At 33.6% G+C, this 24,778-nt stretch overlaps 4 protein-coding genes across 11 annotated transcripts; 1 reads left to right on the top strand and 3 right to left on the bottom strand.

The window, feature by feature from the left end:
• The first annotated feature begins 8,318 nt into the window (after positions 1 to 8,318).
• On the top strand, positions 8,319 to 14,797 carry LOC101887489 (1-acyl-sn-glycerol-3-phosphate acyltransferase alpha). Of its 7 annotated transcripts, none has more exons than XM_005177279.4 (4): positions 8,319 to 8,455; positions 9,667 to 10,070; positions 13,089 to 13,222; positions 13,292 to 14,797. In XM_005177279.4, the coding sequence occupies exons 2-4, from the start codon at positions 9,889 to 9,891 to the stop codon at positions 14,056 to 14,058; spliced, it is 1,083 nt and encodes a 360-aa protein (XP_005177336.1). In that variant the 5' UTR covers positions 8,319 to 8,455; positions 9,667 to 9,888; the 3' UTR covers positions 14,059 to 14,797. The 7 variants fall into 7 exon arrangements, with proteins under 7 accessions (XP_005177336.1, XP_019895705.1, XP_058978278.1 ...); XM_020040146.2 differs by having other exon boundaries at positions 8,391 to 8,455; positions 9,532 to 10,070; XM_059122295.1 differs by lacking the exon at positions 8,319 to 8,455 and adding an exon at positions 8,472 to 8,751.
• LOC101887323 (protein maelstrom 1) lies at positions 14,187 to 17,058 on the bottom strand. Its single transcript, XM_005177277.4, has 6 exons — positions 16,771 to 17,058; positions 16,479 to 16,625; positions 16,359 to 16,416; positions 16,143 to 16,292; positions 15,680 to 16,074; positions 14,187 to 15,618 (listed from the first exon to the last, which is right to left on the bottom strand). The coding sequence occupies exons 1-6, from the start codon at positions 16,891 to 16,893 to the stop codon at positions 14,995 to 14,997; spliced, it is 1,497 nt and encodes a 498-aa protein (XP_005177334.2). The 5' UTR covers positions 16,894 to 17,058; the 3' UTR covers positions 14,187 to 14,994.
• Positions 17,059 to 18,044: 986 nt separating this feature from the next.
• Positions 18,045 to 19,475, bottom strand: LOC101901785 (uncharacterized). The gene is made up of 2 exons (XM_005177276.4): positions 18,841 to 19,475; positions 18,045 to 18,779 (listed from the first exon to the last, which is right to left on the bottom strand). Exons 1-2 carry the CDS (start codon positions 19,380 to 19,382, stop codon positions 18,095 to 18,097), a joined length of 1,227 nt encoding a protein of 408 aa, XP_005177333.2. The 5' UTR covers positions 19,383 to 19,475; the 3' UTR covers positions 18,045 to 18,094.
• A 519-nt stretch (positions 19,476 to 19,994) lies between these two features.
• LOC101901510 (serine-rich adhesin for platelets) lies at positions 19,995 to 23,775 on the bottom strand. Of its 2 annotated transcripts, none has more exons than XM_005177274.4 (2): positions 23,400 to 23,775; positions 19,995 to 22,813 (listed from the first exon to the last, which is right to left on the bottom strand). In XM_005177274.4, exons 1-2 carry the CDS (start codon positions 23,773 to 23,775, stop codon positions 22,599 to 22,601), a joined length of 591 nt encoding a protein of 196 aa, XP_005177331.1. In that variant the 3' UTR covers positions 19,995 to 22,598. The 2 variants fall into 2 exon arrangements, with proteins under 2 accessions (XP_005177331.1, XP_005177332.1); XM_005177275.4 differs by having other exon boundaries at positions 19,995 to 22,768.
• Between the last annotated feature and the right edge of the window lie 1,003 nt (positions 23,776 to 24,778).

The following is a 24,778-nucleotide window of genomic DNA, read 5'->3' as shown; positions in this document are numbered from 1 at the left end:
AAAATGCATTTGTACCGTTAAACAAACAACAAAGAACTTAACAAAATTTAAAACAAAACTAAAACAAAAAAAAATAATTAATACCAAATTGAAAAATTCCAAAAATTATTTCGTTTAATAATTTAATGAACAACAAAATGTTGAATTCGTTTCGATTGACATTATAAGAATCGTACTAATGGGTATTTAGAGTAAGATGTTAAAAATATAAGAAAAAAGAAGAGAACGGAAGGGTGTCGCATTTCCGCTACCAAAAACCCTCCTCCCAAAGTTTTTTTTTTTTTAATATTATTGTTTTTATTTTTTTTCCTTTTGAGAAAATATTACGTATATACCTTTTTTATGATGATAAACAAGAACAAGAAAAGGAATGACGTTTTTTTATAAAAACTAAAATTGTAAATAATAATTATTTACCAAGTAGGCATACCATACTATTATTATATATTTTTAAAAGTATATACATATTTATAATACAAGAAGTTATACTAAAGTATAATTAAAAAACAAAAAACAAAACAAAAAGGAAAGCGATATGAAACATACATATTTTGTTGAAACTTTTTTTAAAAAAGTACGAAATTGAGAGAATTTTAATTTTTTTTAAAGTGTATACAACTATTTTTGGCAGCAAAACTATTCTAGAGGATGATGAAAATGACAATGACGATAAATATTGTGGGACAAACAACCATGCTTGTTGCTCATTTACACATTTTCGAAGTCCCAATATCAGAAAATGAAACAAAATGATTACGATAAGACTTGGAGGCTATTAAAACAACAGGATCAATGCCAACCGAAGTTGGCTGGAATAATAAGTGTGTTATTTTGTTTAACTGTTTGCAAGGTTTTTGCGGATTTTTATTTTGTTTATTCCAATTTGGAAGAGATTCCAACTAAACTTAGACGAGAAAAATCAAATTTTAATGTTGTGCCAAGTACTGTTGTAAAATTATTTAACAACATGCAAAGAAGTGTGATAATATATTTTTTTTTTTGTTATTTAAATGTTTATTTTTTAATGAAAACAAAACAAACAAAAAAAAAGAAAACAAATTGTAGAACGTAAAACAGGACAACAACATCATCATCTATTTACAACAATCGTTCTCTTTCCTCAGGAAAAAGGACAGTCCTCAAGTTTATCACACGTAGTAGCTCCTCTTAAGGAGCCACCTGAAAGGCAAAACAGAACAGGAACAGCACAAACAGAGATATGTATATCATCTCCATCCAGCAGTGTTAAACAACGTAATCCAAAATTCCGATAAGAATCGATAAAGGAATAAAAATTCACACAAGTCCACACCATCCGAGTACACAGGGAGATATATAGATTTCCAAATTGAACCGAAATGAGAAACTATCCAAATCTACAATTTTTATTTTATCGATACATATCAAGCTAGGCTTACACACCGAAGCGTTTTACGTTGTTTCGCATTCATGCCGTGTCACACTAAAGACCGAAGTAACGATTAAGTCGAATGCTCTTCACTTGAATACGAAAATCCGATATCCCATTTTCGTGATGCAAGTTCACAAATTCATTGTTCATATTAACTGGCGAATTTCCCAAGACAAAATCGAATGTACAAAACCAAATTAAATATTCGAAAGTACAAACCGTTTACATTTATGCATTTTGTGAGACATTTTTTTCTCGTTAGCCGCTTTAGTTTTCATTTGATTTTTCCCTACTCAATTGTGTCAAATATGATAATCCTCAAAAAGTTGAGACTCAATATCCGCCATACAAATCACACACATACACACATATATTCAGAACTGCAATAGCCACCATGCCAACGTACATAGACGAAGATGAAGAAGAGAAACAATCCAGCAAGTATGTGCTACTTAAAGTTATTAGCAACAGCAACGGCAAATATTTTGTAATAGAAAGAACCCCATTAACATCTGCCTTTCAATTTCGACAGACCAAACGACAACAGTTAACCAAATTGGGGATCATACTCCTCTCCATGAAGACTTGGATTTTTCCAAACTCTGATTTTGAGGAAGACCCCTTTTGGGCCAGAACATCCAATCAACTCAAAATACCAATTCTCATTGTATGCATAACACATGTGACAAATCTGAATTCATCCTAATCGAACAGGGATGAAGTTTCGGTCCATCCCTCACAAACACGACATAAACTTTAACTGGAGCCGCCAACTAATTGATTTTGTCACAAACGATTAAAGCCAGCGTAAGCTGTCCTGGTCTTATCGAATGGGTTCTATTATATTCTTGATATGAACCTCAGATAGCTTACAGATTGGCCATTTGTGAAAAGATTGGCTTGGTATAGAAATCCAGTTCAATAGAGCTACCAATAAAAATAGTACTATGGCGACAACGTCAAACGTAAAAACTGAAAATAGCAGTTGCAAATTCTTACATAATATTGAAATTATATGAAGAAACATTAAACTAGCATGGATACATAGCAACATGAAGAAGACAGAAAGGCCTCTGAACTAGATGTTTGCATTTGAAAAGGAGTCGGTCAGGAATGTAAATATTTTATTTACTTACCCGGTCTGCCATTCCCAGGGTATAGGTTGTTTTGTATCTATGATGGAATCAAGAACCGAAACAAAATAAGTATTTTCAGTTGATATTCATTTTTATTTCAATCGGCATACTAAACAACAAGAACAACACTGCCGCTCATAGGACTATTCAGATATCAGCGAAAATTGACCTTCAAAAGAACAGAATAAACTACCCGACAAAACAAAATTGAAAATGATAAAATAAAAAACATATTTTTTTTATAATAAATACTTTAGAAATTAAGAAATTTTCTGTGCGAAAAAGGAAACTAAAATAATGGGGAAATAACAACAAAAAAATATTGAAATATAAAAAAGAAACAAACATTTATGTAAAACCAACAAAAAAATTCACTACTTTCGATTAAAATATAAACAAAAAATAATATTCAAAAAAAAAATAAAACAAAAAAACAATTGGCTTAAATATATGAAACAAAAATTAGATTTACAACAAAAACAATATTCATAAAAACAGACTAACATGCTTCTTAGTACTACAAATCAATTACAAACCCCAACAACTTTTTGTTTAATTGGCTATCCAAGAATTGATTTGAACGTAACCCTACATTTTGTTTATTTCCGATTTGAAAAAAAAAAAAAAAAAAACAACGAAAATAGGAAAAAAAAGAAACCACTTCAAATGTATAACAAAATACACAGAGGAAAGTACGGCTTATTCAGCAATATTTATCTTCTAATAAAGAATATTAACTTTTTTTGAATTGATTACAAAAACACTTATAACTGACTATTTACATACTTATATACAATAAACACTACCTACCACCCCCTCCCTATTTACCACATAAACTATAAATATATATATATGAATGTAACTAATTTAAGCAGCGCTTTTCTCCAATATGCAACTATTTTGTGTATATACAAACATACATACATACATTTTAACACACAAAGGCGAAAACATAAATACTTTTTACAAAAAGAAAAACAAAAAACAGATTCAGAATTCCAAGGCAAAACAGCGGTGATTTACTGGAGACTGAGCTACAACATTTTTATATTGCCGTCTTGTTTTGTTTTAGAACTTCTAATGCAAATTAATTTTTTAAAACCATTTTTGGAAAGCAAACATTTTTGTAAGTCAAAATTATATAACAGCGATAATAATTTCACTACGTTTAAAGATAAAAAAATATTTTAAAGATTTGAGTAAAACAAAAAAAAACAGCAAAAATAAATCATCAACACCCCCATCTCGTGAGATTCGAGTGTGTTGCAGATCGCGCACCTTACCCAAATTCAATCTGTGCGTGTGTGTGTTACTCACTCGATTTTCTTGAGCCGGGTGCAATTTTGGTTTTATCTGCTAAATTTTTTCTTTGAGAATTTGATGAAAACAAAAATTATTTTTGCCTATCTATCCTACATACATATATTTACAAATTTAGTTCGCTTTTGTTATATTTTTATTATTATTATTATATTATTATTTTATGTTTAGTTTATTTAATTTTTTAAGCATTTGTAAATTATTAAGCGGTTTCTTCTGTGTGATAGTAGTTTTTAATTTAAGCCGTTTGATATTTACAAATAATTAAATAAATATACTTTTCGTTTTATATATTTTTTTTACAAATTTACCCTTACACTACTACTATATTGTACTAAAACAACTACTTTTATATTTACATAAAACAAATAAAAATAGCAACAACAACAACAAAATATAAATTTCTTTTGTAATTTATCATTAAGTTGTAAATCCTTCAATATTTAAAAAAAAAAAAACAAAAAAACAAACAACATCGATGAAAACTAAATGATTATAATTTTATAAAAAGAAATAATTCTTTTGTTTTTTTGTGAAAAGAAAACTTCAATTGTATATTTTTTGTCGAGGAAAAAATTACAATACAATATTATATTATTCTATTTTTTAAATATACATATATAATTTTATTATTTTTTATCTATAATTTTTAAAGCATTATAGTTATAACAAAACAAGAGAAAAAACTACAATAACAACAAAACAGAATTAAGATTCAAAGATAAACAATTTTGTTTTGTTAAACAAAAAAATTGTAAAACTTTATATTTTCAAACAAAAATATAAAAGTAAAAAAACGGAAAAACGAAAGAAAAAAATTGATGTTTTTATTTCAAAGTGGTGTTTGGTTTGTTTTTTCTGATTATTTTTTACATGTTATCGTTTGATTTAAGTGTTTTTTTGTTTTGTTTTGGATCTTTCATTTCACAGATTATGGATTTATAGGGGAAAATGTCTCTTCTTATTGCTAGAGCCACGATCCAGCATTAATGTTTGTCCAATTGGACACCTTTTTTCCTTAAGGTGTGGGTTTTATTGATTTCAAAAAAGGACAATCATAGGCGAGTTTATAGAACCATTAGTATGCTGGACATAGGCACACATTAGTGTTTTTATACACATTTATTCTACAACAGACTGGATTACAGTGTGTTATGTCTTTATGCATTGCTTTGTAACAAGCAAAAGGACCGAATGTTCTAATGTTCTACATGCATATAGATACAAATATGAAGCATAATTTATTGTCCTATTGAGATGAAATTCTGGACAACTTTCTTCCTTTAGCGAGGAAGAACCTTTTTGAAATAGGAATTAATCTGTTTAGATTTGGTTAATTTTCTCCGATTTTTCGTGTATGGGCCAAATTTATGATGATGATTTGTTATCGGAGTTATCCCTGCTAAATACCCAGAGTGGTATATGTTATTGTATAGACGACCCGCACGATTTTCCCCTTTACTTACTTTTTCCGGCTTGTCTGGGAACACGATATATATATTTATATATATTGCATTTAAATTTCGTGCTATTTTAAAAATCGATTTAAGTTATTCACATTTTTTTGGCATATTGCGGAAGAGGTACTGCTAAACTTTCAAAATCAACAGTCATTTATTGGTTTCAGAATCTTTGGTTTGCAAAACAAAAAATAACAACGAATAATTTCGCATTACGACCCTTACGACCCCAATTGGAAGGCCAAACACTTTCTTATACAGCCTGTCCGATTTAAAACAAAATAGTTATAATGGCAAAATGTTGAAGCAAATTTTTAAAGGTGTGTAAACTTAAATTTAAGATAAAATGTAATCTACCTCAAATGTTCATAAAAAATAACATATATACTTATTAAATACCGTAATGGTACACATATTTGTGTAAAATATACTGCATTTATAAACAAAAGACGGAAGAACAAATAAACTGATAAATAAAAAAAGAAACACAAGAGCGGTGGAAACCCTCAAAGTACTTAAACTATACTAACATCACATGTTCCATTATTATGTTCCATAACAAAAAGAAAATACAAAAACTGATTTATGAAAACGTAAGTTTCTAATAAATATGAACTATCATAACCACAATACACACTATCAATTTAGTTACTATATTTACAATTTTGTTTGCGTCCACACATTTATTGTAAAATTAAGAAGAATCCAGCCAAAAATACTACACAATACAGGCAACAAAAATACTACAACAAAATCACGGAATAACTAACATAGTTTAATAATTTGGCGAGAAAAATAGATATTGGAAAAGACGAAAAAAGAATCAATACAATAATTAGATGTTTATATGTATGCGCAAATCACAAACAAAACAAAAAAAGACAAGCAAACAACTATTATCCAAAGGACAATTTCATATTTTGGCTTAAAGAGAACAAAAACACTAATTAAAATAAACAAAGTCCTGATCATTAAAAACAAAAGAAACAACAGCTACTGGCCACGTTTACATTTACGAATATCAAAGTAATAAATGTATCCACTAAACATTAACAGCAAATAAAATAATAAGCAAAACAAACTCCCCAACTAACATTTAATAGTAGCAAACTGTAATTTGTTGTGAATTATGCATTTTTGGTTCTAATAACAAACAAACAAATACACCAATATTACACAAAAAAATAATAAATAAATAAAACCATAATTATATACATTACACATGCTTCTACATATATCCTCCAAGCATGACAAAAAAACAATCTGCGTTATAAAACCGTATTTTGTGTAAAATTATATGTAAACATTTTCAAATACCGCAGTTATTTTATGTATTTCAATGCAAACTCTACAAAAAAATAAATAAAAACAAACAACAATAACAATACTAATAATCAACCATAAATACCTTCAATGTACATCCATGTCAAATGTAATACGAAAAAAAATAATAATAATAAATAAAAATTGTGAAAAAAAAAATTGAATTCTTGTCTTTTATTTGAGGCTAGACCATTTTCAAAATCAATGATTAAAAAACGAGCATTGCAGGGCGCGCATTGCAAATTTTACCCAGTTTTGCCATATAGCTGAAAGATTTAACTGTCTTGATTACATTTTTGAAAGAAAATGCAGACATTTCATACATTTTTCGCGTTTTTACTCATTTAAAAAATAAAAAACGAAATAAATGAATAATTCTGACAGGAATTTGACAATAATATGCCAAAAAGTATGATTTTCAAAAACCTTTCAATATGATTTTGCTCGAAGTTAATTTAATTATTCTAACATCTACCGACCATAAAATTGCTATTGTCGTGGAACAAATGAATATGTAGTACTGCATGTTCAATGCATGCATTGTGTTGGTAACCGATTAGTTTTACCAAGATCAAACGTAGGATTCACTGGAATAAAATTATAATTCTTTAAACTACGTATATGTCATTCATGAGGACTAATATGGCAATTTTAAAGACTTCTCAACAAATGTGCAAAAGATTTTTACTACGAAACCCGATTATCCTTAATAAAATCGATAACATTTGTAAAACAAGTGAATTCTTGAAGATTCTGAAACAAAGCATATATTAACTTTCAGATTCTATTATGAATTAACCCTTGCAACAAAGATTTCGAATAATAAGCAGAGTTTGTACGTTCAAACTCAAATCAGTTAAATTCAAATGAATTAAAAAGACGACCCTCTATCGATAAGCATGCAAATAATTATCGATAATAAAAAGTACATCTGGCAACAGCCCCTTCACGAATATTGACGTAGAGGGGAAATCATGGAATTCAGGTACGAATAAGGTGGGAAAACGGAATCAAGAAACAGTAACGGTTGACAAATAAAAATAAAGGCACAAGACACTGTTCTTGAGGCCAAATAAATCTATGTCGAGCAGATCTAACGAATAAACCGAAAAAAAAACACTTTTCTTTGAAATGAAGAATAGAATAGTAGATAGAAAAATAGTGATTTTATGACAAAAGTAAAGCAAGGTAGATATGAGGAGTATACATGCAATATTTTACAATAACAATATTTGGTGTGTTACAGAGCTACACGAAGGTAAAAGTCTTTAATACAATAACCGGTTTACCCTTTACGATATCGGAGAAATTGCAAAAATAGTAGATTCTTGCAGGTTCTGGAATACTTACACTAATACTTACTTACTATTTTTTAGATTCTATTTCCAATCGCCTATGGTGTATGGCATTGCTCATATTTATGAAAAATGCACATCTGGCAACTCCATCATAAAACAACCCTCCAAACTATCAGTGTTGAGTCGTAACTTAAACATTCTGGGGAACTAAATGAAAATTGCAATTCAAGTCTCTAAAAAAGGATTAACCAAACAGGGGTTGGAAAACAGCTTAGCATGAAAGTGGATATCAAACAGAGTATTTCCCAATCATGAGTTTCCAATGTACATTGGAGGTCAGATAAACAGCATAAAAATACAAAGTACGAAATTCTCTATTTCTCATCACCGACAATCAAAAAAAAGTCCAAATAAAAACGGTAAAAACAGTTGACTCTCTCAGTAATAAGAATCAAGCCGTCAAGAAGAAAGGAGCGGAAATTAAGAAATTAAAATTACAAGAAAGAAGTAAATTGATTTTTATTTAAAATTAAACAAATATTAAAGTGCACAAAACGAGAAAAATAAAAACAACTGTGTTGTGTTTACGAAAGCAAGTCTCGATTCGCACAAGTTCTTTCACAATTAATCAAGAAATTAATTATAGCCAATGAGACAGATGTGAATGAATTGCATAGCGAAAACATAAAACACACAGACGAACGAGCGACATTCAGTTGTGCATCCCATTCCATCCAGAACGAAAAAATAGAAATTGGAGAGTGAACCGCTCCACCCCCTCGCCAAAGCAGAAGATGTCTTAAGTAATAAAAGACAAAATAAAAACGATACAAGTGAATGAAGTGTGTGTAAAAAAGACAATAAAATAATTAGAGACTATCCCGAAGGTCCTGCAGTGGAAGTCTCGTAAAAAATAACAAATATTTGATCAGACCGACAAACCAAAAAAGATTTTTGAATTCAATTAAATTATTTTAAAAAGTTCCTCTTTGTTTTGCTCTGTTTGTTGTTTTCCTTTCATTCGCGTTTCGTCTTGTTTTCCCGAAAAGAGAGAAGTGCGTATTATGTTACGAGTGTTGCCACATTGTTAAACGACCTTTATCGATAAATGTAATTTTTATATCCTTAAAACTTCAACTTGGTCGGTATTTAACGATCAAGGCAAAGTAGTTTTTTTTTAATTGCAGTTGTGGAAGTGTTGTCTACGGGCTTTTTGAAATAAAGACCCGATGTTCTAATTTTTATACATTTTCGTATTTTTCTTGAGAGTGGAAATCCGTTGACGCATTTAAACACAATATTTAAATGGTAAACCCTCCGAACATATTTCGGTAAAAAATATCAACAACTTATAGAGAATCGCACCACTAAAATTGAAGTTTTATTAGAACAATTCTCGTTTTGTAAAACTAAGATTTTATTTAAATTTTGTTCTTCGAGGCCAAAGACACAACCGATCCGTTAATAATAACGTCTTTAAAATTATTATCCAAAAATACATATTATTTCTTTAAATTTAATCCCTCCCCCTAGGTATTTAGTCATGCTTTATGTTTAAGCAAGTGTTTTCAATATTATTTCAGCATTTACTTGATTACGTAAACATTGGGAAGACAATATTAGTCATGATCTAATCAATTTCAAAACATTCTGCATAGTGTATCAGCAATGTAATTTGAATCCGATTATTAATAAGACATTGTTTTCATTTTGAACAGTTTTAATCAAATCTATCCATAAAAATGAATTAAGAACAAGTTGGCAGCATAGAAGCAACACATTCCCAACAAAACGTGCTACATTCCTTTGTGGCAACGACATTTTGGCAACAAAATTTAGCTTTAGCGTACGGGCCCCCATCGTATCCACCCCCTCAACGCGCCGAATACGGCCTTTGACAATAGACAAGTGACAAGAGAATTCTCCAATATTTGTAGAAGATGACATCGTATATTGAGCTGCTCGGTTTGGTTGTGCTACTAATGCTACCTTTTCTCTACGAATCGAGTCACATTTTTCGGTATTATTTTAAATTCCTCGTCTACTATGGCATCGTTTCACTCAACTCAATTATCCTGATACCAGCCTTCCTGTTTCGTCCGTGCGACGTTCGCAATTTGCTGTAAGTATTGCCCGACAATGTGCTAATTGAATGCTGTTATATTATTTACAGTTTGTTTTGGTTAAATTTTTATAAGAAGTGTGAGAAAATCAATAACAGTTGACTATGTTCCCAAGCTTGCTAGTGTTGTCCAATGCATAGACCGCATGGACGGCCTGAAGAACAAGGCCAGGCCTATTGTACTGACTGACCAGTGCTTTGTAGCCAGAAGGTAGGGAGACTTCTGAAATGGGGGGCCTAGTTTATTTATTATCTAAGTATGTACCTACCTCTATTGATAATTAAACAAAAAAAAAAAAAAAACGGAAAGGAAATATTGCAGAAAACAACAGAGACACACAGCAGCTGACGTTCAAACAAGACAAACAAACAAAAGTTAGGGGCACTGTGTCTTGTAAAGATAATTGGTCTGAAGTTATTAAAATGTGTTTACATAGTTTTGACTCGAAATGTGTCTCACTTTCAAGAACAATATTTACGTTTATTAAATATTGTTAGAACCACAGTTGAAGGTCTTTACCACGTTGGGGAGAAGTATCATTAAAGGCAGACTAGAAAACAATGAAGCTTGTGTCCCGTTTAATGTCTGACCATTTGAAAGTGAACACGAACGGAAAACAAAATTTCAAAAAGGGTTTCCAAATTTCTTTAATGTAATTAAAAATAAAAATTAAATTTAAAAATTATTTGGAATGACCTTCGGATCGAAATACATAAACCGTTTGCATCATGTTTTCATATTAAAATCAGCAGATGCACAATCATTTTTATTTGAAGTTTGAAACTTGATCCCTTAAGTAATTTTTATCGATGGCTTGTCAATTAAGGCTGCAGTGACATGATATTATTGTGGCAATTAAAAAAAAGTCTAAGCACTAATGTGCGTAGACTGCATTGAACCTGGTAGTTTGATATTTTTGTACTCTGAACGAAATAGCTTGATAGTAATTAGCATTTTATTAAATCCGTACAATTACCATTGGTCGACTTGGATAAGAAAGTAAATTATTATTGTACATAAATAATCAATGTCGTGGTCCACGTGCTTCGAAGATCACGTGTAAGTTTCTGAACCCATTGCAGAGCTATATATAATATTAGAATATTATTAAAACTAAAATTTACTTATCCAAAAAAAAATATATATTTAATACCAAAGAAGTTGTTCCACGTAGTAGTGATTCCGAAATGTAAAATTTTTGGTATACGAAGTCATGATTTGATCACTTCTGCAAGGCTCCGTGGAATGGTGTGAGGAAGCATTAGAGAAGGGATTTGTTTGGATTGTCTATTCCGACTTTACAATGTAATAAATAATCATTCTCCAGGTACTTAACACAGTACAACTTCATGCTGAACTAATGCAATTTCATATTGCTTAGCTTGATGTCTGTAGTCTCCATAATTGTATACTAAGTAGTGGGTATATTTTCTATAAAAAGCCAATTAACTGTGTCCTAAACACATACCTAAATTTCAAATTTAACAAATTTCCAATAAATGCTTCACATCTTCAATGACTGTTGTTTTTTTTTTTTTTTCAAAATCATCGCCCTCACTTAAGATTCCTTTCCATTTCACCGTGAATTTTCGATTACGTCCTTAGATTTCTTCATCAACCCTGTTAACAAATAAATTAATAATTTATTTTTGTGTTTGTAGTGGTCAAATGGACAGACAGTTCAGACTAATCAATAATTTCAAAGGGGGGACATTGGTGTCAACAGACAGATCTCCCTTAAGATATTTATTTGTTGTGACAACACAACGTACCCAATTGAGGAAAAAATTATAATAGAGAGCCGAAGGATTGGAGCATGAGTTGGTTGGATATTCTATTCTGTCACCCCATTCATTTGGTGTCCATTATGGGCACTAGAGTAATTGATTTTATTTTTATAACTCATCGTATCTTGGGTCATTATCTTTATTGTTTCGTGTTGTTCTTTAATGAATGCTGAAGGTGTAGTCTCCAAATAAAAGTAATATTTTTATTATTTATTATGTCTACTAACTAACAAACCAAACAGTTTATATTTAGTTAGCGACAGTCAACATAACAGCCGACAAAAAGGTAATTATTTTGATGTACCTTTAAATTTTGGAAAAGGACTGGATATTCGAAGTTAATTTTATTGAAGGAATTGCTAATTGATTGCCATTAAAACCCAATCAATTTCATAGTAAATTGCTATTAACACGTCCCCAGATAGACATTAACGATTTATCAAAATTTAAATATAGAATTCCCAGTTGAGGCCTTGTTTCCAATTTCAACCATCAATTAAATCTCTATTTTATTGGGTTTGATAATAATTAGCCTTTTAGTGACAAAACACTTATTAAGATAGGAACCATAATTTATCAGCAACGTTGGCGTATCTTTTCAAGTACGTATAAAACAATTATAGTTTTTTTAGATAAAATTATGGCTTCGATAGAGGGGCCAATAAAGTGCTGAAATTGCTTTGATTTGTGTGATGTTTAAAAGTGGATCGATAATAAATAGAATCGTTGCTTTGGCAATATATGTTCGTATGGGAAAATTTTTATAAAGATAAATGTTAATTGGAAAATGTTGTCAATATTCTTCATAAATGCAATCATATCATGATTAGTATTATATCCGGAAAACAAATGTATTTTGAAACTCTTCGTCCATAATTGGTTTTTAAATAACACTCATGTCCATGGTCTCTTTTTTAGACGAGCATATGATACAGTTCCTCACTAACGTTTTGCTGATCATGGTTAATACTCCTTTTGTCCAATGATCAAAACAATCAGGACAAACATAAAATATACATCCTGAGTTAAAGAAGGTAGTTAGTAAGATTAGAACACATTGATAGATTTTGAAAATTGATGGAGAAAGGATAGCATAAAAAGGATGAAATGAAATATAATTTAGATCCAGGATTCTAATGGGATTAGAAAATGAAGTTTTGTTCGAATTAGGATTCTGTTATAAAAGTAATTTGAACTACAATTCAATCGTTTTTATTAAATTTCTTCCAGATGGGCGAGTGCATTCTGTCATCGCGTCACAGCTCTAATCGGCTTGCGATGGGAGCTACGTGGAAAAGAACATTTGGAAAAGGATCGGGCCTGTATTATTGTTGCAAATCATCAATCATCGTTGGACGTGTTGGGTATGAAGTGAACCGAACAATTTTCGAATACAAAATTATAATTGAACTCATTCTTCTTTGAATTCACAGGAATGTTTAACATCTGGCCGGTAATGAACAAATGTACGGTGGTGGCTAAACGTGAATTGTTTTATGCCTGGCCATTTGGTTTGGCCGCCTGGCTAGCCGGTCTGATATTCATCGATCGGGTTAGGGGTGAGAAGGCCAGAGACACCCTCAACCAAGTCAACAGCAAGATCAAGAAACAAAACATTAAATTGTGGGTGTTTCCCGAAGGAACGCGTCGCAATACCGGAGAACTGCATAGCTTCAAAAAAGGTGCCTTTCACATGGCCATAGACGAACAGATACCAATCTTGCCAGTGGTGTTCAGCTCCTACTGCACATTCTTGAATGACAGAAAGAAAATTTTGAATGCGGGTAATATTATCATAACAGCTTTGCCGGCCTTGAGTACCGAAGGACTAACCAAGGACGACTTGCCCGAGTTAATGGATCGAGTACATAAACTAATGTCCGATACATTTAAGCAGACATCAAGCGAAATTGTACAACGCTATGCCTCGAAGACAATAAAAAGCAGCAAAACTGCATTGGGGCAGAATGATGGCGAAAGTACTCTCCAGCAATTGGCGGAGCAGAAAATAAGCAGCACCTCGCCCAAATCTGTTACAGCCTCGAGTCGTGTGGCGGTATATGATCTATCCACGACTACGGAAGAGTCGACAACACCCGCAGCGACAACTAGTCAAGCTCAAGACATTGTAAATAAGTCAACAGCAACAGAACTTAAAGATGTCACCAAGAAAGCGAACATTCAGGCATTGGTTCATTAGAAAGTACCGAAAAAACAACAACAACAACACAAGAAAAATGCGAAGCACACAACAGGATACTCTTTGTTTAAGAAACCAAAACCAAAAAAAGCTTGCAATTTTAATTCGATTCGATTGTTTATTTGTCATTTGTTTTTTTTTTTTTCTACTTCTGTATCAATTTTATTATTTAAGCAACCAAATATGTATTAAAATAGTCAATGCTAGGCCAACTTCTAACTAACCATTCGTATGACGGTATTTTTAAAAGACTAACACAAACTCTCATATCGACCATTCTAACAAGGACTTTTGATTACGAACCAAGATTCTTGCCTCATTCAAAGCATCACCAAAGGTCATCATTCCTTAAAATAAGTTTTACACAACATACCATACCAGTAATGCCCCCTGTAGTTAATTTAGGTTTGTAAGATCAGCTTAAGTATTAATTGACAGTATACACACATATATGTTTTAACATTTGGGACGACAAGCACATGTATTAATAGCTTATCCGTTTTTATGTATTTCATACTTGACACCAGACCAAAAACCACACACACACACACCACATCATGGAACATTCACATTTTTTTTTTTTAATTTTAGATAATTTATGATAGGGAAATGTTTTTGTTTGTATTTTGCTTTCATTGTAAACGCCTTTTGTTCGAGTTAAAGTTAAAATAAGATATTTGTAAAAATCAACCAAATTATGCTGTACCAAAATAAAAAATGACATTTTAATTAAAACCCATTCAAACAGCTTTTTTCTTTAATCAGATAAAGGCTGTGTTTCACCCCTTGCCGCATATTAGGAATTAAACTTTATTTTTGGTGATTAATCTTTATTTTTGGATTTAGCTTAGCTATGTTAAAACGATGCATGGAAATAATATTGAACAGACTCCTGTTTTTGATTAAAGCAATTCGATTCATTGACCAACGATGTATTCAGGGACGAAAATAGCGCCCACGTCCATAGCTACTCACGGTGGAATTGTTGAAAGAACTAACCAGGGATCCTCGCCCACGTCCAAAACTTGCTACTGAGCCATATTCATCGGCATCCGATGAATTCATTCCGCCGCTATAGTCGATATCAAAGTGGGAACTATCCGGTTCGCGTGGAACATTGCGCCGAGAGCGGACATTCCAAGGATTTAGATCTGCATCGTCGTCATCCCCACTGCCTGAACTCAAAGGTGTTGGCTGTGACATTTTGTGCTTTTTCTTATTGTCGTGGCGTCCACCAAGGGACGGAAAGACCTTGGAATATTTATTGCTAGTCTCAGTCGGCACTGCTGCTTTTTGATCTTCATAATAGTATTTTGTTGAACCAGCCACTGGTTTGGTGACATGTGTTAAACTGGTGCTCATAGATACCATCGATTCGTCGTCATAGTTCCGACTAGGGGCTTCCGTTATGATTGCATTTAGGTTGGTGTTAATGGGACAATGGCGACCAGGTATAAGAGGAATGGCCAAGTCTCCACACATGTAATCGGCAAACATATAGCCCCAGCGGGTAACATACGATTGTGTGCAGTATTTACACTTATCAATGTCCTCGTGGTACTGTGTGGTATGAGAAACCCATTTTTTATTTTGAACAGTACTATTATGGTGTCCTACTCACCTGGCATCCAATGCCAATTTGAAATTCAAAGAAGTCTCTTTCAAAATATGCATCTGTTATATAAAAACTCTTTGGCTTCTCCAATTCGCCAGCTTCGCAGGTGGCCTCTTTCATGATGTACAGCAGATATTGTATGGGGTACACTTTCAGCTCGGTATTATTTGCTCCAATGTCGGCTTTGAGAAATTCCAGCACAGATTCCACGATGTGGATGCAGTCGCGGTGTGTGTAGATTGGCGGATAGCTGTTCGAATCATCGTCGCGTATGAATTTTAAAATTTCGTTATAAATATTGGCGAGATTCTTGTCACCCAGAGCGTTGGGAGGCAAAGGCAAATTGTGAGTTGTTTCCGAATGATGTTGAGCTTCATATTGGTGTCCGTAGATGTTGACACCTGTAATGGCGTACCACGGAATAGACTGTAAAGTTCAAACACTAATGGAGCTAAAAGAAAAAACTTACCTGGATTAATGAGAGTTTGATAGACACGACTAACACCCTCTTTAAGGGAAAATTTGCAAACAGCAAGTTCGGCCGGAACATAAACGCCTCCCTTTAAGGTTTTCGTAAAATAATTGACCATGATAAAGAAGTAATTTTGATTTTCTAGTTCTGTAAGGCAAACATAAATTATCAATTACACAAGCCACACACTACGCCCATCAATATGCATTTTACCATCGTTTTGGACACTTCTGCTGACCGTTGTTTCGATATCGCGTTTCATTAGACGTTCCTAAAATAGAGTTTACTCCATGTAATTGTGTTTCGCATGTTGCACACTCCCCCCACACATACCTTATTTTCCTGGTCGAGTTTTTCCTTTTCTATTTGCGAGACGGGAACTCCAGTGCAAGTTAGTTTGTGAGCTGCATTGCGGGATGTCATTATTTTCTCTTCCTTTGCCTTGTCCTGATACGGAGCTCTTTGGCCGGCATCCATTTTCTGTAGCAAAGAAAGAAACAATGGAAATGCAATCATTTGAACACATCCACTTTAGACGAACGATACACGATTTTATGATTTTGATGACAAAGCATTAAACAAATGAATGCAAATAAATCAAATAACTAAATGATTAAATGCTTACCGTCCAAACTTCGCCGGCCCTCTTAGTTGCTTGTTCCATTGACAATCCTTTGCCATACTTGCTCTTCCATTCCAAAGCGAACACCATAAAGGCATTTGGCTTTTGCTTTTTCTTTGGTGGCATTTTTCAAATTGTGCCAAAAATCCAGAAATTCAGGGGTGTCCTGTTGCTTTATGATACACACAATAAACACAATATAGGGAGAGGTAAGTCGACTTCCGATTAATCGAATAATCGACCTTCAGTACTCAAAGTTCTGAAACTCGAGCTCGACTTCTGTTCAACTTGTGGTCTGTTCCAGAACTGCAAGAATGTAAAAGTGTTTTACTATGATAAACGATTTTCTCTTTCTGATATCGGAAAACATGCAAAACCAGGAGATTCTTGCAGGTTCTGGAACAGTTTTTTAATGTGAGATGAGTTGGTTGTTATTGTGGTTGAGTTGTGCTTCTAAAGCGCGCGCACTTCTGTCCTCTTGTTTTGTTGCAGAACAAAGCGAATACGCGCGTGGGAAACCAAAATGAAAGTCGTCCCCAACGAAACGAATATAAAGGCCAAAAAAGAATACTTGCTAATACATAAACAGAAGCAAAATCCCCGAGGGACCTCTGTTGTTGTTGTTTATGAATGAGTGTAATGCATAAACCGAGGGACCTCTGTTGTTTACGAATGAGAGATAAGGAAAACTGAACACATTCACTAAAAAAGCGCGGAACTAGCTACAAAATTGAAAGATGAAAATAATGTAAGGTGGTTTACACACCATTGAACAAAACGGTGCAAGCACTTGGATTGGCCGGGAGTTACAGGGAAAATGTATGGTACGAAATACAATACAGAAAGAAATCTAAATAAAGATGCGGAATCAAACCAGAAAAGGTGTCAATCATTTCTTTTATTCTCCTCTTCCGAAAGATGGTGAGGGGACGGAAGTCAAGAAGATACAACAACGAATGTGCATGGAAATGTTAGAACTCGAGAAGACACAACTACGAATGTGTTGGTGGGAGAAACGGACGAAAAACAATACAAGAGCGCAACAGAACTCCTCCTCCTCCTCCATTTATTTGAATATATTGTCATAGTAATTAGAATAAAACCTTCACACATAGATCTGTTCGACATTTTTAATATTTTCAATAATAAGAAGGCTCTTAATGGATCGTTTAAGTTCATTTAAACATATTTACCTTATAGGGGAAATGTATTAATTGGGACTCTCTCTAACCCGTAGGCATTGCAGGAGTAACACGGTTAAACATTATTCCAAACAATTTGAATATTCTATATATTTTATTTGGATTAATAAGTCTAGTAAAATGATTCAATTTTCTTCTTTAATCTCAATATCGTCGTCCTCCTGATCTTCTTTACTGTTTTCATGCAATAGGACATATTCGCGAGTACTGAAGCCAAATTTGATCACATCCTTTTCCATTAGCTCATAGTACTTGCGTGCGTCTATGCGTTTGTTGTTCAGAAATGTGCCATTGGCAGAATCCAAATCGATCAGATAGAGACGAACCCTCTTACCGGTTGTGCCATCTTCACGTTCGAACGGCACCAATCTATATTGAAGTGCTGCGTGTTGCTTTGAGCAGCTAGGATGATCAACGGGCAGATCGACGACTTTGCGATCTCTTCCCACCAGAAAACACGATTGCCTGTGTATGTGCAATACGGGCAGAGCTGTTTCCCCTTTGAAGGGGTATAGACGCCAACGTCTCTTTGGTTTTCTGGCTTCCAGAGGTTCGGCATATTTGATGACGACACCATTAACTTTATTTGTATCTTCAGTAAGGGCTCCACTGAGACCGAAATTGGGTTTTTCCTTGTCCTTTTCCTCTTGCTTCACTTCAGGCTTCTTTTCCTCTTGGGATGGTTTCCCCCATTCGTAGTTTTTGTCATCGTCATCTCTTCTACGGTTTTTGAAGCGGTTGTCTATTCCACGAGATTCTCGTTTAATACCACGTTCTCTGGATCTTTCCCTTTCTCTTTGTGGACTGCGTCTACGTAATACCATTGTTACAAATGAGAAATCAGAACAAAAACCAATAAATTAGCACTTACTCTCTTCTTTGATAGTTGCCTCTGTATCCACCATCAGGGTCACGCTTGAAATCCCTGCTCTCATTTCTTTCCCGTTTGACATCAAATCTATCTCTGTGGTCTCTGTTGGAACGATATCGATCCCTTTCCTGAGATCTTTCTCTCTGACGACTCCGACTCCTGTCTCTGCTTCGGTGACTTCTTTTCGGACTTTCCCACTTAGAACGCATATCTCTTCCACGTTCACCACTCAAAGACCTTGGTCTCCTTTCCTGCTTCGTCCGCATTTTTTCCTTTTCATTTGATTTAGATTTCTTTTTTGCAGCATTTTTTCCTTCATCCGATGATGACTCCGAAGACGATTCACTTCCAGAATCTGACTTGGACTTGTGTTTTTTCTTGGACGACTTCTTCGTCTTCTTATTCTTGTGCTTGCTTCTCTTCGTCAGTTTTTCCTCACCGTCTTGGTCTGATGATTGGGACTCTGAACTAGTGGCACTGCTTTCCTCACAGGAATCCTCCTCCGATTCAGATTTCTTGGACTTGGACTTTGTTTTGGACATTTTCTTTTGGATTTTGTTGAGAATTGACGACTATTTGGACAATTTGTAATGTTCTTTCATTCTCCATTCATTCTTATGATGCTTTCTCGTGTTCCGTCATTGCCTACTCATTTTTTTCCATTCATTCTGTAGTAGGTTCCTCGTGTTCTCTCATTCTTCATTCTTCTGGCCAAGAAATAGACGGCGGCAGATGGTAGATTACAAAGCCCTCACAATGAAAACCCGCCGCCTTGCTTATCGGCGTTAAAAACAGACACCGTTCACAGGGATGGGAAATACAATACCTGAAAATCCAATAAACATTCTAGAAACAATAAAAGACGTTTTGCAATTTAGAATTTATAACTTTTTATTTGCTGCAAATGTTTCTTTTTTGTTGCTTTTGTCTTTTCTGTCGCTATAATTGTCAATTATATCTCATTCGGTGTTTTGAATGTAGTTTTGTCTTTCTGTCATTTTTGAATAGGTAATCATTTGAAATGCAACTTGAACTTTATGTTTTTTTGTTTTGGTAATTAATAATATAGTTTATATGCCAATTATTTATATTTTTTGTAGAAAAATGTGTTCTTTTAGAATAGTTTATAGTTTTGTTATAGGATTAGACAGACGTTTAATGTTTTTTTGTTTTTGTTAAATATAAAACGAATATTTTTGTTTCGTCAAATTTTCGCTCTGCGATGCGATGCCAGAATAATTTTGAATTGCACTGTGGCATAGCTTAATGCATGCAATCAATTTTCAAAAATTTTACAGTCATTCAATGCTGACACGAATGCATATCTGAAATGAGTCTGTTCTGTTCTTACAGAAGCGATTTCTTGTCGTTTTATTTTTTTTATAAACAACCTGCAACCAACAGAATTCTTTTTAATCTAATTTAGTTAATTTAGTTAGGTGTTTACTTCGAATCTTAACAAATACTAAGCTGTTTTAATTAATTTTCGATTTTTTTACATAAATTTAATTTTTTCTATTTAACGCTTTTTATGCATTATGAATAACTATATATGTTTGTGTTCTAAGTATGTATATATATTTTAATTAAGGCTTTGTTCCAGCAATGTATGTATATATAGCAATTTTATATTCTTAACATTTACGTTTTAGCCCAAAGACTCCACATAGAAGTAGAAGAAGAATATAGTGAGTGTGGGTATAGAAACGAGTAAGAGAAAATGTATAACATCGTTGTCCTTTTTTCTGGAAATATAAAATATTTGATTTTTGTGATATTGGATATAGTATACAAGACGATGGCGTTTATCGAATGTTTTTTTTTTCAGCACCACTTAAGAATCGTTCGAAATTAATCGGAGGAGAGATATTATCAAAAGTGTTTCATACAACGAATGGAAAAAGATAAGAAAATCAATGGTAGTTATAAATTATACAGAATAAGGCCCAGAGTCTTTGGTTCGTCTTTGAATATTTTTTTCATATCTATAAATACCATATATGGAGTAGGCAATGTATGTATGTATTAGTGTTAAGGATTTAGAGACGTTGGCTACGATTATAACGTAACCTAAGAACAGTATGTTTGAATAATTTCGGCCAACTGTAGATATTTTAAATTAGTCGAGCAAGTGGCACAATGGTAGTGTATGTCATGGGAATTATGTAAGTGCATCAGCTCCCATTTCGTTTTTTATCATCTCCTCAAAATCCACCTTGCCTATTAAAGTTATTCCATCTATCGGAAAACGTTCCAAAGAATGCAATTCTAATCGTTTGAAAAAAAGTAGAATGCTATAACCGTAGAATTATAAAAATGGAAGTGGAAAAGGGAAATTTATGTTTCGATAGTATAATAAAAAAACAAGAGGATAGATAGATGATAGAAGTCTATAAGTCGATATGAAATGGTAGACGCGTCTATTGCTAACAATAAATACTATAAAATTTCTTATTTTGTTAACTGAGAGTATGTGGCATCAATTTTTAATGTTTTCATTTATACTATGTCTCGGTTTGAATACATAATTTGCGGATTTGTTTATATTTTAATACAATTTCAATTTAATTCAAACTTGTTTTAATATAGTTTTTTTGTTTTTAATTGTTTTCGTATGGTTAAATCCTTTTTGTAATTTTTGCAAAAATCATTGTAAACAAGTTGAAACCTTTATTGTGTAAAAGAAAAGAAAGTAAATCACTAAATAGAGGACTTAAAAACGAATAAAAAATTGGTGGGGAACAGTAGAAAAAAAAAAGAAATGAATGGCATGCTTAATAAGTCGTAACTTTTACGATTCTCAGTGCACAGCAACAAGACAGTTAATAAGGAACAAATAACGAAATAGAAAAACACCAACAGAACGACAAAAAAGAAACGGAAATAAATTAAACGGTTTACAGCCAATAATGTACTTTTTGTTAGATTTTATTAATAATTTTCTCTCTCTTTAATTTGTCATAAATATGTATTCAATATTGTTAGTATTGCAAAAAAAAAAAAAAAGAATTCACATAAGAAATTAAGTGGGGAAAACCAACACAACTGGAATGTTTGCTTTTGTTTTTGTTTTGTTTGTCATATATCCTGGGTGGTTGATAAATACGTTTCAGTTTATACTCGTATGGATAAATGTGATTATAAGTACTCAACTAAAGAATATGTTATTAATTTGAAGTTTTCCCTTTATTTTATTATAAGCTTGTATTTGTTTTGTTTCGATACTTTATTTTTGTTTTTTGTTATACTTAAAAAGCCAATGGATATATAATATGTATAATTATAATCAAGTCGTTATATCGTACATACATATAAAATGTAGGTAGTTTCTTTTTTCTTCTCTTATAAATTTCTACGAAAAATAGTGTTTAATTCACCTGTTTCTTCTTTTTTTATTATTATTATTTGTAACTTTCTTTGAAATTTAACAAAATTTTCAATTTGTTTTTTTTTTTAGTTTTTAGAACGAAAACGAGAAAAACGAAATAAAAATGGATTCTATGAATTTGTTCCCATTTCTTAAATACAATACATGCTCTTTTTGTTTGTTTGTTGTTATGTATGTATGTATGTGTGTGTGTATATATAATTATGTATATATATTTTTGTTTTATCGATTGTTGTTGTTATTATTATTATTTTATAAAATACATTTCTTAAGTTTTTCTTTTAAAAAAAATGTGAATTGTTTATTTTCCAGTTTCATCATGGTTTATGTCATGTTTACCATCATCCACCACCGCCACCATCTCCTCATCTTATCTGACCTCCTCGACCTCGGCCTCGCCCTCAGATGCACTGCGTATCGAGTTGTACTGGGAGTTGCGGCTACGCAGCATGCGCAGGAAACTTCCAAAGGCGAAAATAGTTCTTCGATGGCGATGGAATATTCCCTGGTAGAGGGCCTCACGCAACGTTTTACGATCCTCTACATCAACGGACGAAGACAGTGAGGTTTGGTGTGTTAGGCGACCTAAAGACAGAGAAAACAGAGAGTATTACAAAACACAAAACCAAGGTCCGATTAGTCAAAACTTATCGCAAGCAGCAACGTTATCAGGCCGTGTCTGACCGCCGATACATTGTGACTAATTAGACCTTCACCTCCAATGCGAAATGAAATCTCAGTATTTCGCATTTGTCGCATTCGTAGAACGGCCGTTTGCTTCCATCGATCTATGCTCAAGAATCCATCTTAGAATTGGAGAAGCTTGTTCAGGGGGATTGTATAAAATGAGAGTACACAGGAAGTTCTTCTTGGACGACAGAATAAGAAGTACTTCCCAAGATCGCTGGTGCTGGTCATTGTTGTATTTGACAGATGCAAATTTGAAATAGGAATTAGAATTTAAAAGAGATTCCTAATCAATTGGATATGGTAGCCAAAGATAATTGAATTTTCGAGAGAAAAGTCAATGGAGGATGATCTAGGGATCTAAAGTACTTTCATTTTCAACAAATCACCACACGAACAGTTCCTCTCATCTAAGCTCTGAGATCTCTTTCCATTGTTTTTTTGGGTTTGGTCTGTGGTGGACCAAATGACCGCAGATGCTTACCTCCGATCGGGGACTTTGGCGATTTGAGTGACTCCAAATCGGTTTCTTTGCCCTTCAAATCCAATTTGAGTGATTTCTTCGTTGCTTCCTGATTGTTAGTGGCAGCAGCAGCACCGTCCTTATCCTTGTGCGATTTTTTCGATACCTTAGCCTCGACTTGACGTTGGCTAACAGCACTTTTGGACGAGGACGATGTTTCTGGTTCCGTGGACATTTTCTTGTTTACCGTAAGGGTGGTTGTCGATTTGGTTGAAAGGGAAGTGGTCGATGTAACCGATGTTGTGGCCGAATTAACCGATGAATTTGAGGTGGGCGATAATATGGATGTTGAAGTTGTTGTATTCGAAGACTTCGAACGATGTTCAATAGCCACCATGGTTTAGTGAAACCAAAGAATTTGTCTGCTGGCTCAAAATGGAAACGTGTAAACGTCTAGTGGTTTCGGGTTGTTTTTTTTGGGGGGTAGTTAGGCTAAGAGTTATATTTATTTTATTTTAGGAGCGGTATCGATATTACGGTGGTCTGGCTTCACTGCGATAATCTGACGACTCAGTGGGTACACCAAGTGTGGACAGGGGTAGTTCAATGTTGTTCTCCTGGCAACTGAGTAGAAAAGAATTCAAAGAACGTTTACCTCCTAGTAGGTGTAGTGCTTCGTTTGGTTGTTGTTGCTGTTGTGATGTTTGCAATTCTGTGGGATATTTGTCGGTGTAGTCGCTCAATGTGATGCGGGGCAGATTCAAAGGATACTCGTCAATCTCCAATTCTTGTAGGTTTCCAATGAGAGCATCAATTAGGAATTCCTTGGCGGGATAGTTGTGATGAGCACTTGTTGTTTGCTGATTGTATTGATAGTTTGGCCTTTGTTGTTGCTGTTGTTGTAACTGCAAATTCATGCTATACCGCGAGTCGTTGTGTTCAACTTGGCTCCTTTCGGTTCTGTCCTCCTCCTCCTGTTTTGGCGGCTCAGAATTCGTTGATGACTTGCAATTTCCCCTGCCGGTTCCGGTTCCGCTTGTCTGTGGCAGTAATACTGTAGCACTGTCGGCTGGTTTGATTCGAACGCGTATGGGCCAAAGAGCACTACTGGTGGTCTCGGCGTCTAACGGATATGCCTTTTCCTTGTCGTTAAAACGGTAAATGCGAAACGAACGTTTCTTGGCGATAATTTTCAAAATTGGATTACAAATGCAATGGTGGCGGTTCTGTTGTAAGTCCTCCTCGTTGTTGACAACAACATCGATGTCTGAGCTCTGTTGCAGCTCTGTGGCCGATGCATTCGAGCGGGGGCTGTCGTTGAGACCGGACGAGATAGCAGCAGCAGTAGTTGCTGTCGGATCGTCGTAGATAGAATGACGCAAGTGGTTACGTCGCAGTCG

This window comes from Musca domestica, unplaced genomic scaffold (genome assembly GCF_030504385.1).
Source record: "Musca domestica strain aabys unplaced genomic scaffold, Musca_domestica.polishedcontigs.V.1.1 20, whole genome shotgun sequence".
NCBI classification, from domain to species: Eukaryota; Metazoa; Arthropoda; class Insecta; order Diptera; family Muscidae; genus Musca; species Musca domestica.
Note: the sequence above shows the minus strand (reverse complement) of the source record. Positions and strands in the feature narration are given on the sequence as shown.

Excerpts from the sequence above, each read along its gene's own strand:
- LOC101887489 (XM_005177279.4), top strand. The coding sequence starts at position 9,889 with ATGACATCGTATATTGAGCTGCTCGGTTTGGTTGTGCTACTAATGCTA. Across the intron at positions 10,071-13,088 it reads TGCGACGTTCGCAATTTGCT|ATGGGCGAGTGCATTCTGTC; the intron begins GTAAGTATTGCC and ends AATTTCTTCCAG. Across the intron at positions 13,223-13,291 it reads ATCATCGTTGGACGTGTTGG|GAATGTTTAACATCTGGCCG; the intron begins GTATGAAGTGAA and ends TTGAATTCACAG.
- LOC101887323 (XM_005177277.4), bottom strand. The coding sequence starts at position 16,893 with ATGCCACCAAAGAAAAAGCAAAAGCCAAATGCCTTTATGGTGTTCGCT. Across the intron at positions 16,293-16,358 it reads CAGAAGTGTCCAAAACGATG|AACTAGAAAATCAAAATTAC; the intron begins GTAAAATGCATA and ends TTTGCCTTACAG. Across the intron at positions 15,619-15,679 it reads AAATTGGCATTGGATGCCAG|TACCACGAGGACATTGATAA; the intron begins GTGAGTAGGACA and ends CATACCACACAG.
- LOC101901785 (XM_005177276.4), bottom strand. The coding sequence starts at position 19,382 with ATGTCCAAAACAAAGTCCAAGTCCAAGAAATCTGAATCGGAGGAGGAT. Across the intron at positions 18,780-18,840 it reads GGCAACTATCAAAGAAGAGA|ACGCAGTCCACAAAGAGAAA; the intron begins GTAAGTGCTAAT and ends GGTATTACGTAG.
- LOC101901510 (XM_005177274.4), bottom strand. The coding sequence starts at position 23,775 with ATGGTGGCTATTGAACATCGTTCGAAGTCTTCGAATACAACAACTTCA. Across the intron at positions 22,814-23,399 it reads GCCAAAGTCCCCGATCGGAG|GTCGCCTAACACACCAAACC; the intron begins GTAAGCATCTGC and ends CTCTGTCTTTAG.